The sequence below is a fragment of the Petromyzon marinus genome, unplaced genomic scaffold (genome assembly GCF_048934315.1).
Source record: "Petromyzon marinus isolate PM22_M1 ecotype Great Lakes invasive population unplaced genomic scaffold, UKy_Petmar_22M1.pri1.0 PM_G_Scaffold_34, whole genome shotgun sequence".
Classification (NCBI taxonomy): Eukaryota; Metazoa; Chordata; class Hyperoartia; order Petromyzontiformes; family Petromyzontidae; genus Petromyzon; species Petromyzon marinus.
In genome coordinates, this window is record NW_027422917.1 from 1343634 (window position 1) to 1356380 (window position 12747).

At 40.6% G+C, this 12747-nt stretch overlaps 1 protein-coding gene across 3 annotated transcripts; it reads right to left on the reverse strand.

The window, feature by feature from the left end:
* Positions 1-368: 368 nt before the first annotated feature.
* Positions 369-9127, reverse strand: LOC142915739 (speckle-type POZ protein-like). Of its 3 annotated transcripts, none has more exons than XM_076061437.1 (8): positions 9010-9127; positions 8323-8444; positions 8000-8151; positions 4656-4783; positions 3694-3871; positions 2229-2284; positions 1679-1801; positions 369-670 (listed from the first exon to the last, which is right to left on the reverse strand). In XM_076061437.1, exons 1-8 carry the CDS (start codon positions 9085-9087, stop codon positions 515-517), a joined length of 993 nt encoding a protein of 330 aa, XP_075917552.1. In that variant the 5' UTR covers positions 9088-9127; the 3' UTR covers positions 369-514. The 3 variants fall into 3 exon arrangements, with proteins under 3 accessions (XP_075917552.1, XP_075917553.1, XP_075917554.1); XM_076061438.1 differs by lacking the exon at positions 9010-9127 and adding an exon at positions 8870-8956 and having other exon boundaries at positions 371-670; XM_076061439.1 differs by lacking the exons at positions 369-670; positions 2229-2284 and having other exon boundaries at positions 1725-1801.
* Between the last annotated feature and the right edge of the window lie 3620 nt (positions 9128-12747).

Here is a 12747-nt window from a genome sequence, read left to right on the forward strand (position 1 = left end):
GATGTATAGATGTAACACTATATTACATGGTAAAGTGAATTTGGCCACCTTTTTGTGAAAGTAAACATATTTGCTTAAATTAACATTATTTTCAAAGCAGAGGAAAGTTGGTAGTCTGATGCAAAGTCTTCACGGTTGTTTGCATGGAGGCCACAGGTAAATAACCGCACCGTGCAGCCAAAGTTTTCCTGGTCATAGATGTTCTTTGCCTGCCACCGTTAAGTCTGTTTGAGACGCTTGCATGGAGGTCCCAGCTGTGGAGACTGGGCCGTGGCCAAGGCACGGAAAGCATCCGCAACCAGGTGAGGGCGAGACAGAACCATGGACTTCCAGCCCGCCGTCTCCATTACGTCCATCGCATGACTGCAAGTACAAGTCAGGGTTAAGCGAGCTCCTAATAAGCAGTGTCTATAAGGATTGGGGCAAACGGTTAGTCTCCATTAAAAGGGACTGTAATGCAAATTGCCAGGTAACATCATCAATGTTACGCAGCTCAGTGACAGTCACACTCTCACTAGACTTGCCTGTTTATTATGAAGTCAATGGCCCGGGCCTTCAACTGCTCTGCACTGTGCAAATCGGCCAAGATCAAAGTCTCTACAACATTTTCCACCGACAAGTTTGTGCATAGTGCCTCCTCGCACATCACCTTCAACCTCTCTAATGCATACTTGAGAAAAGTAAAAACAAAGTGCAATTTCAGTATTAAGAACACTATTTTCTCTACCTATTTCGCTTGTATAACATTCCCTCACCCCATGAACTACTTTATAAACGCAGTATATAGCAGTCAAATGTTTGAGAATTTTCTTAAAACATGGCATCAACCTTTCAGCATATTTATGTTTTAAGTCATGTATTTATTGATCTCTACTATAATTAGGGGTCCTTGTCCTAAACTTTATTATATTGGTTACAAAGTCATGCAAATTACAAAGGAGGTGAGATGTTGTTTTCCAAGAGCTTAAATAGTTTGGTTGTTAAGCTGATAAACAATGCAACTGCAAGCCACCATATTTCAACTCTAGCAGAATATTAAACTTTAATGAACAAAGCTTGAACATGCGACTTTATACGATTTGTATTCTTATTTCATTACTATTGAATATGATGTTCCAGAAGGGAGAGTAATGACTCTTAACTGATTATCTGGCAGATCTTCAGGAACAGCAGGATATCCGTTTCCTTAATAAAAGTATATTTGTTCCAATTTATTTCTATACAGCCATGCCATATCAAACAATCTTTTAAAACACTTCCCTTTATTTTATTACTAATTGTATCAATTGTTAATGTGATTAACAAAAAACCCTCAATACAAGAACACACAGCCAAATGGTTGCACTTAGGATAAAAATGCTGCATGTGAATGCACTTCAATGCACACGTACTAGCCTCTAGCATGGACTAATACCAGTTTGACATTCAATTCAATTGTGAAATTGCATGACAATTTATATTTTTTGTTGAAAATTCAATCATCTCCCAGGACATCAATTCCAAAACCTGAAAGCACTAATGTGAACGTCTACATCATATACATTTGCTATTCATATTATTTGTGACACGGGCTTTAGAAAATACCTAAATGCTGTTTTAATTTCACTTGCGACCTACAACTGCATACCGATACATCACAAGGTGGTGCGATCTCACGTTAATATTTTAAGCGTGTAACCTTATCAGCAGCGGCCAGCAGCTCATCAGCCATCTTCTCCAGGTTTGGAGCCCTTCCCGTATAGACAAAACTCATCATTTCCTTGAACACGTCAGGCTCCACATCATTAATCTCCACTCGATTCTGCAAGGTAGCAACACAATATATTCAAATTAACTTCGGCATATATTGGGAGACGAAAATATAGCATTAAATTAAATAAACATCCTTTATATCTACACAACACATGTAAAGTGGCTCCATTCAAGTTGTATTCAACTTGCCGATGACTATTTATTGCGCGTAATAAATCCATTCTTGACACACATGCAATGGCCTTCTGTGAAATGTTGTATAAAAAATAGCTATAAAATACAATCTAACATTCCCTCGGAATGAATACTTTTTGATAATAAATGTGCAATGCGCCAAAAGAGTTACTAGGGTAATAGTTCAACATTTGACAGCACTCTCAAGAGATACTTATCAACCGATCCATTGTGACAAATGCACCTTGGAAATGTATGATCACAGTATTAATGTGCTGTATTAAGATTGCATTTAAAGATACCTTTTTGCTCTCTTCCATTTCATGTTCAAACATAGCATTAAAAACAAGTGACCGACCTGAAAAAGGTAAAGCAACTGTTAACAAATAGAGTAAAACCTTGGATTGCGAGAATAATTTGTTCCGGAAACATGTTTGTAATCCAAAGCACTCATATATCAAAGCACTCGTATATCAGTTGTGATCACGTGACGCTCGGCAGACAAAGCGTATACGTACTACTCGTATTGCAAAACCTCACTCGTTTATCAAATTAATATTTATTAAAAAAATTTGCTCGTCTTGCAAAACACTTGCAGACCAAGTTACTCGCAATTCAAGGTTTTACTGTACAGTGAATTGGAAAAACACCAGAATGTGGTACAGACACATTTAGATGTTATATCTAGAGATCAAATAATCTAGATACAAAAGAGGTAAAATCCAGATCCATATTTTATTTCATATGGCATATCCATTACAGATTTGTCAAACATGGACGCAAATAAATGTCCAAATTAGAGGCTCAAAACCTACACCATAACTGCATTGTGAAAAATGAATTCCTGCACAACAACGATATAGTGAAGTAAATAAAAACGGAATAAAAACTTTAGCAACAGGCTAATTAAATATGTTCATCTCTCACACAATACAATATTACATTTATATATGTAGTGACATCGCGAATGTCACTGTGTAATGCCGGCTATAGAGAGGCACGGCGTGCGATGTATTAACATCGCGGGCACCACGTGGATGTGGGTGCAGTACCGGCCCGAGAGGGGCATGGTGAGCGCTGTCTGACAGTGCTGAGTGGCACCACGCTCTGCGTGGGGTGCCGACCCCTACAGGATAGGGTGTGAGAGTGCTGGCCATGGGAATGGGGTTACCAAGGGCCATGGCACTTGACCACGAAGGACACGTGACCGGTAAAGTGTACACAGGGCCCCCAGGTGGGGGCTAGGGGTGGTCACGTGTCAGGGCCGGGAACCCGCTAGAGGATTCCAGAAGGTGGTCGTGGCCAAGGGCGGAGCCACCCCCGCCACAGAGGATAAAAGCCGGGTCCCTGAGAGGGACCGGCTGCTGTTGTTCATCCTGAAGAATCTACGTCCTACAAGAGTCACCAACACGTGGACCCGGACCCCGGCCAGGGTCCGGTCCGTCGTAGCTAATTCCCGTGTAATTAGTGTAGATAGCCTGGTGGTCCACCACCATAGGTTGTTCATGTGTTACGGGGTAGTACCCCGTGTGTCGGTTGAAGAAGTGCGTCTGTGACTCAGTTGAATTCATTACACATATTTACTGATGTATCCTTTAACAAAAAGCATTACCAATTGACGTAAGCATTTGCCAGTGTTAGTTAATAAAATTCAGTGTAAAACAGGAAATGGCTGTAGTTGATTACCCCAAACTAATTACAGTATCATTAATTATATGGTTCTATTGTACACTAAACGACGCATGTGTTGCTTGTTGTGGCACAGACCTGCCAATACGGCCTTGTGTGCTTTAAACTCCTGGCCACCAACACGAAGCAGGCAGTCAGTGAAGCGGGAATTGTCCCAGATCTCCCCGAAGTCAACTGCCAGCCGGCAATCTGGCACTATCAATGTACTCATGCTGGATTGACCAGAAATGTTCACGGAATCCTGCACCACACTAACCTGCATAGACATCAACCAGCTTTGAGAAGGCATTTGATGATTTTTTTTTACAAATCCTCACTTAACTACACATTTTGCATGAAGATGTAGGCTTTGGTTCAATCAAGCAAGCAAATCTGCACAGACATCCTATATCAGAACAAGTGTTGTGAATAATGCCAAAATAGAGGTCCGTGAAATGTTTTTCATATTAATCAATTGTCATTCTATATTTTTGTCAAGTTATTTTACACTGTATAAACAGTTTAAACAGGTAGTGAGGCCCCTAATTATGGGTTCTGCACAATAACAGAGGAAGTGAACAGCCCTTCTTGATGTGCTTCCTTTCATTATCAAAAATGCTTGTATTTTGTAAAGTATTTTAAAGGTAAAAAATATAAATCTGGCTGATTAAAAGGACCCCCCTAAGGACAAGAAACATTTACATCAAACTGGCTGATGTCCGAGAATAGGAAAAGGAATTCATGTGGCGACATTTAAACAAAACACTTTATGTAATACCTGACATTCTAGTTTATAAAAATGTCAAGGTTTAAATATAAACACTATCCAGAGGGAGAAAACCTAAAAAAAATTACGCTTGATTATTTAATTGTTGTGCTATGTTAACTCTAGCACCAGTGGAGGAAAAACGTGCTTGTAAAACTCATGTTAACAATTTCCTTGTATGGAACAGGGAAAGTAATTATTACAATCTTCAATTAAGTAGAATATTGACTCCAACTGTGCAATTGTAATGACTAAAATAGAAAATTACACATTAGCTGCAGCATGTCATACTTACTTCACCAAAGAGTGTCAGTTTGTTATCTGGAAGCAAGCTATTAGATTCATCAAGCAAAAAATCTCTTCGAATGCATTTTTTAAATCCCCAGTCTTTTCCTTGGAAAAAGCGGTATGCTCGCGGGCTCTCTGTAAAAAAATAGATTTCAAACAATACTCACCAGTTCTTACAATAAACGGTGGTAATTTCATGTAATGGGAAAAAAAAAAATTATTCTATTTTCAAAGTGTAAAGACAGCAATGTATTCTAAAGCCCTGCGCCACGGTGGCAGTCAACTACCTCGCCTGGTATATAGGTCATGGGTTCGATCTCAACCCTGATGCCTGTATATTTGGAATCTGCATGTTCTCCTTGTGGTTGCATGTATTTTTATCCAGATCTTCCGGTTTTTCCCTCCATATTTATAAAAATCCAGAGTATTTGGCTGCTATACATTTCCACACAATAAGCCATCTCGTTAAGCTATCGTTTGTGGCCGGGGCACTTCTGAAAAAGAGCTATGTACAGTGAGGGAAAAAAGTATTTGAGTCCCTGCTGATTTTGTACGTTTGCCCACTGACAAAGAAATGATCAGTCTATCATTTTAATGGTAGGTTTATTTGAACAGTGAGAGACAGAAAAACAACAAAATTCAGAAAAACGCATGTCAAAAACGTTATAAATTGATTTGCATTTTAATGAGGGAAATAAGTATTTGACCCCTCTGCAAAACATGACCTAGTACTTGGTGGCAAAACCCTTGTTGGCAATCACAGAGGTCAGACGTTTCTTGTAGTTGGCCACCTGGTTTGCACACATCTCAGGAGGGATTTTGTCCCACTCCTCTTTGCAGATCTTCTCCAAGTCATTAAGGTTTCGAGGCTGATGTTTGGCAACTCGAACCTTCAGCTCCCTCCACATATTTTCTATGGGATTAAGGTCTGGAGACTGGCTAGGCCACTCCAGGACCTTAATGTGCTTTTTCTTGAGCCACTCCTTTGTTGCCTTGGCCGTGTGTTTTAGGTTATTGTCATGCTGGGATACCCATACAGGACCCATTTTCAATGCCCTGGCTGAGGGAAGGAGGTTCTCACCCAAGATTTTACGGTACATGGCCCCGTCCATTTTCCCTTTGATGCGGTGAAGTTGTCCCGTCCCCTTAGCAGAAAAACACCCCCAAAGCTAATGTTTCCACCTCCATGTTTGACGGTGGGGATGGTGTTCTTGGGGTCATAGGCAGCATTCCTCCTCCTCCAAACACGGCGAGTTGAGTTGATGCCAAAGAGGTCCATTTTGGTCTCATCTGACCACAACACTTTCACCCAGTTGTCCTCTGAATCACTCAGATGTTCATTGGCAAGCTTCAGACAGGCATGTATATGTACTTTGTTTTGCAGGGGGACCTTGCGGGCGCTGCAGGATTTCAGTCCTTCACGGCGTAGTGTGTTACCAATTGTTTTCTTGGTGACTATGGTCCCAGCTGCCTTGAGATCATTGACAAGATCCTCCCGTGTAGTTCTGGGCTGATTCCTCACCGTTCTCATGATCATTGCAACCCCACGAGGTGAGATCTTGCATGGGGCCCCAAACTGAGGGAGATTGATAGTTCTTTTGTGTTTCTTCCATTTGCGAATAATCGCACCAACTGTTGTCACCTTCTCACCAAGCTGCTTGGCAATGGTCTTGTAGCCCATTCCAGCCTTGTGTAGGTCTACAATCTTGTCCCTGACATCCTTGGAGAGCTCTTTGGTCTTGGCCATGGTGGAGAGTTTGGAATCTGATTGATTGCTTCTGTGGAAAGGTGTCTGTTATACAGGTAAGCTGAGATTAGGAGCACTCCCTTTAAGAGTGTGCTCCTAATCTCAGCTCGTTACCTGTATAAACGACACCTGGGAGCCAGAAATCTTTCCGATTGAGAGTGAGTCAAATACTTATTTCCCTCATTAAAATGCCAATCAATTTATACAATTTTTGACATGCGTTTTTCTGGATTTTGTTGTAGTTATTCTGTCTCTCACTGTTGAAATAAACCTACCATTAAAATTATAGACTGATCATTTCTTTGTTAGTGGGCAAACGTACAAAATCAGCAGGGCATCAAATACTTTTTTCCCACACTGTAGTTCAGTGGGCCTTGCCTGGTAAAATAAAAATAGTTCAGTTTAGCTTTTAACTTCAAGGTAGATGAAAATCAGACCTGGATTTAAGTGTATGAAGATATAGTTCATATGGATTAGTTGAATGTGTTTGTGTATTAATAATGCTTGTCTTTGTAAACATGGTTGTGTGACGTGAGTTACATGTTAACATTACCAAAGACAACACCAAAGCAAATAATAAGAAAAAAACATGAAAGTTTAAAACAAAAAGATAGATTTAGACTCTCAGAAACATGTTAATAGCCTTAGCAAAGCACAGTAAATGTATGGATGTCATCACTTAAAATAGTTATCGCGCATTGAAAGAGTATCCTGAAAGTAATAAGGCAATTATAAAACAAACAATATGAACCACTAAAGCAAGGTAAAGGAGAAGTGTGAAATGGGATGAAAATGCCAACCTTTGTAAAACCACCAGAAATGAATAAAAAATGGATGAGAATACAAACAAAAATAATGAAGTTGTAATAAACAGTGAGTGCAAGCAGAAAAATAAAGCCGTCACTTGATAAATTACAATGGAATAACACATGGTGAAGATTGTAAAACTAGGAAAAGAAATGTCCGTGAATGACAATGTCCAGGTACACTAAGCAAAATAAAATAATTATTGGAGGGTCAATATCATGGAAAACACAAAAAATATGCATAATGGCAACTTCTGAAGGTGGAACAGGATCAAGAGCACTTTTGGAATATGAATTTGATAATGAAAAGTTGCAATGTGCTACAGGATGAAAGATTCCAATCTAGTGCATATTACCTACTATGAAACACTGATTACAAATAGAAACACTGACAAATGGAACAAAACCAAAAAGTACACAAAGCGTGGAGAGAAGTATGTTGAGAATTACAGTGAGAAACTGAAAGAGGAACACGTTGGTCAAATCAAAACGGCAAATTAGAGACAACATATTGACTGTTGTAAATATAGATTGGGCTTGGACAGGACACATCGCTAAATGGGATGGTTGATGGATGAGACTAGTGGTCGAATAGGAAGAAAAGTAGAGTACATGCCCAAGACGATGTCAAACGTAGACAAGGAGATATTAGATCAGCTCATGTGAAGGATGAGGGATGGTGTTCGTAAGGTTTATACAATGTTTCAAGCAGTCGATAAATAATGGCTGATTATGATATAATCCTGTTACCAAATACACATATGACGTGAATTGATACTTAAATACAAGTAGTTTCACCCATAGCCTTGGTTTCCTCTCCCTTGGCATTAAGAATAGAAACCTTGAACTTGGCGTAGACTTCACTCTTGGGACAGCTGACCAATAACAAGTACAACGATAGGTAATCTTTACTCTCTTCGTCAAGACCCTTGGGGTGTATGCGTAGGCACCTGATTGAACATATAAACAAGACATATTAGGTGTGTATGTACGCGCAGACTACATTGCTAAAACAATATAGTATGAACTAAAACATGCACTATGCAAAATTGTTCTAGTAAAGCACCTCCGTGAGCATTGTGATTTTTTTAATGTCATAAAATAGCCAGAATTTACTGTACCATTTCAATGTATCATTGGTGTCTGCTGAAAATGTAGAACTCTTGAGAACTTGGCCCATTTCTTCACGACAGAAGCTGAAATTGTTGATGGTCCACATATAAGAGAACTTTACAACCTTAACCTGAAATACACGAGCACATAACAGCTATAAAGCTCATTCATTACCATAAATACATGACCATTGACAAACCCTCAAGTATTTCACCCACACATCTGAATATTGTGCTCAAAAACACAAACTGCCTATAAGGAAAGAAACATTACTGTACATGAAAGGGTCTTATTAGTGTTCTGGGATTACCTTGCATGTTCATTACTGCACAGCGTTAACACAACAAGTCTCAACATGTCATAGATTAGAGTGTGCAATAAAAGGCCTTTTTATTTTTTTTATTTTATAAAAACTGCTGCCCCTTTTGTAAAAATACACTACCAGTCAAAATCAGAGACAATTATCTAGTATAATGTTGTTAGTGCAATTCTATGAACTTTGCAATCTGATGTACAAAAATAGCCTGTACAATGATAATCCATAATTGCACTTACACATAATTATGAAACCATTTTGGATGGCTTTGCGATGAACAAAAAACGTGTAAAAGTTAAATGCATTAGCCATGCGCATACTTTGACCGGCACAAGACGGAGACCCGTTGAATGTGATTGGCCACAGGGGAACAAGTTACCTGTGTGTAGCACCAGCTTTCTGCGATGGGCGCATTGGACATTTCAGACGGAGGTGGGGGGCTCGGGGCCCTGGACATGTTTGCATTGAATGCGAGGGAAGTGACATCATCAGGTGACATTAAGAGGGAAGTGACATCATGAGGTGACATTTAGCAGGAAGTGACATCATCAGGCGACATTAAGAAGGAAGTGACATCAGGCGACATTTAGACGGAAGTGACATCATCAGGTGACATTGAGAGGGAAGTGACATCAATAGGCAACAATAAGAGGGAAGTGACATCATCAGGCGACATTAAGAGGGAAGTGACATCATCAGGCGATATTAAGAGTGAAGTGACATCATCAGGCGATATTAACAGGGAAGTGACATCATTAGGCGACATTAAGAGGTAAGTGACATCATCAGGCGACATTAAGAGGGAAGTGACATCATCAGTCAACATTAAGAGGGAAGTGACATCATTAGGCGACATTAAGAGGGAAGTGACATCATCAGGCGATATTAACATGTAAGTGACATCATCAGGCGATATTAACATGTAAGTGACTACGAGATTACGAGTTAAATGTTCCTGCTGTGGTTTTCACACCTGACGATGATTGCTTGTGTTGCGGTCGAAACGTCGTAAGAATTTTATTGTTTTATATATTTTTTTATTATTTTATTGTTTCCCTTCTACGTGGTGACTTTACCGAAAGAACAAAGAACATGAATCGCCGCAGTCACGAAAGATTTAAATAATTAAATAAAATTGCAAGAGATTGATTATTCGTGCAAAAGAGCGTCGCGTAACCGATCACTCAGGAGTGGGACCTGCGCCTTTAGTGGCACCCCGACGTGAAACGAGCACACGGCACCAACTGTCCCCACTTCCTGAAACGGAACGGGGTTTTACAATCGATGCACGTGCAACTAGTCTCAATGATTATTGCGCACAGGAGTGCTTCAGGAGAGCATCAGCGAGGTTTTACTGTTCCTCCTCCACTGGAGGGGCGCAGGCTACAGCACAGCGGTTTACCACCAGGCACTCCGTAGTTTGGGTTGTGTGGACACAACATCGCAGGGCTGTGAGACTTCTTGAAGGAGGAGATGTGGCACATCAGCCTGTTGATGTTTTGATTTAAAGCTTTCCTTACTGCAGTAATTCATATTCTTAGCTCTTTCGGTAAAGTCACGTTGAAGGGAAACAATAAAATATATTTTGATCTAAAGCTTTCGTGACTGCAGTAATTCATATTCTTAGTTTTTTCGGTAAAGTCACGTTGAAGAGAAACAACAAAATAACAAAATATATATAAAACAATAAAAAATTCTCACGACGTTTCGACCATAACTCAAACGGTCATCATCAGGTGTGTTGGTTTGCATAAATTTATTTTTAAACGGCACATTTATTTATAAATTATGATGACCGTTTGAGTTATGGTCGAAACGTCGTGAGATTTTTTTATTGTTTTATATATATTTTGTTATTTTGTTGTTTCCCTTCAACGTGACTTTACCGAAAAAACTAAGAATATTAAAATATATATTGTGTTTTATATATATATTTTATTGTTTTATTGTTTCCCTTCAACGTGACTTTACCGAAAGAGCTAAGAATATGAATTACTGCAGTCACGAAAGCTTTAAATCAAGAGTCCATCTATGTTCTGAAAAGAGGAGGGGGGAGACGAAAAATTAATTTATGCTGTCTGAAAGCCACCGTAAGCGTGAACAATCAATTAAGACCTGAAATGGTTTATCAAATCCTTCCAATGATTGCTAAGCCAGAGTCCATTTTCTCGGTTGAAAGTGTCTCTGTGTTTCTATATGTGGATAGCCTCATGAACAAATCTCTCATGGTAGCCAGATGGATTGCAAAGAACCTCTGTCTTGGAGAAGTCAATGTCATGTGAGCCTACTGAATTATAACAGTGATCTGCCATGGCCGAGGTGTTGGTCCTACCGTGTTTAAGGTCTGCTTTGTGTTCACGAATGCGGTCCGAGACATGGCGTTTGGTTTCTCCAATGTAACTACTACCACAGAGGCAACTTAGTTTGTAGACACCAGGGTACTGTATGTCGTGATAGCGAACTAATGCGTATAATGCTCCCACATTTATAATGAACTTAGGTGGGTGACCACTATTGATTCCCATGTCACAGGGCTATACCTAATACATGAAAACTTGAAATGAAACTTGAATAACAGACTGTTGAGGCAATTGCTGTTGGCGAGTAACAGCGTCTATGAAGGCTGGCACAGCACACGAGCAGTGGGTGGCCAACAGCAGGCCCGGCCACCAGAGACCCACAGAGACCCACAGGGAAACATAGAGACTGACAGAGACACACAGAGACCCACAGAGACTCAGAGAGACCGACAGAGACACACAGAGACCCAGAGACACCCACAGAGACACACTGAGATACACAGAGACCAACAGACACAGAGACTCATAGAGACCCACAGGGACACACAGAGACCCGTACAGACCCGTAGAGACTCATAGAGACCCATATAGACCCAGAGTGACTGAGACTCGTAGACACCCATAGAGGCTCAGGGACTCACAGAGACCCATAGAGACACCATCACCACCATCATCACAACCATGATCATCACCACCATCACAACCACCACCACGATCACACTGCACCAGGTACTCATTTAAAGCCATACCGACCCATGGAAAGCGGTTTAAATATTCGGCACCATTATTGGTCGTGAGTGGGGAGGAATTGAACTCTGTTCACTGGGTTCGCAACACAGCATTGCAAGCCACCACACTGCCGCTCCCCATTAGGACGACGCACACGGCATTGACAACCTTGATGCTTCCGGTTGCTTGCGATGAAGTGACCGGTTGGCTCAGCCTGTCAAGAGCACCGAGCTGTACCGCTGAGACCATGGGTTTGAAATTCAGGCAACTTGCTTGTGATTTTAAACCAGGTTTCTCAAGCGTATTGCATTTGGCTAAATTCCAGCTGAGAATGAAAATATCAGTTTCACTCGTACGTGAAACATTTTTCTCGGTGGCAGGGCGTGTGGGGAGGTGCTGCTCATGACTGTTTGGGGGGGGGGGGGTGGTGGTGACACGTGGCCCCCCAATGATCCGATCAAAATCCCTCATTTCGATCGGATCATTGGGGTTTACAGTGAGGGAAAAAAAGTATTTGATCCCCTGCTGATTTTGTACGTTTGCCCACTGACAAAGAAATATAATTTTAAGAAATATAATTTTAAGAAATATAATTTTAATGGTAGGTTTATTTGAACAGTGAGAGATAGAATAACAACAACAAAATCCAGAAAAATGCATGTCAAAAATGCTATAAATTGATTTGCATTTTAATGAGGGAAATAAGTATTTGACTCCCTCTCAATCAGAAAGATTTCTGGCTCCCAGGTGTCTTTTATACAGGTAACGAGCTGAGATTAGGAGCACACTCTTAGAGGGAGTGCTCCTAATCTCAGCTCGTTACCTGTATAAAAGACACCTGTCCACAGAAGCAATCAATCAATCAATCAGATCCCAAACTCTCCACCAGTCAACGCCCTACCTGGTTGATTGACGTTGAGAGACCACGCCCACACACGTGATCGTCTAACGTGGTCGATTCCCACGTCTACACAGTAGGAATCGATTAATGAAGGTTCATTTTAGACCACTGTTGATTCCCATGTTATCCCAATGCAAATCGATTTTATTAGCCTAAGCCACAAATAAATCGGTTCCCATGTTGTCCC

Excerpts from the sequence above, each read along its gene's own strand:
- LOC142915739 (XM_076061437.1), bottom strand. The coding sequence starts at position 9,087 with ATGTCCAGGGCCCCGAGCCCCCCACCTCCGTCTGAAATGTCCAATGCG. Across the intron at positions 3,872-4,655 it reads AACTGACACTCTTTGGTGAA|GTTAGTGTGGTGCAGGATTC; the intron begins GTAAGTATGACA and ends ATGTCTATGCAG. Across the intron at positions 2,285-3,693 it reads ACACAAGGCCGTATTGGCAG|GTCGGTCACTTGTTTTTAAT; the intron begins GTCTGTGCCACA and ends TACCTTTTTCAG.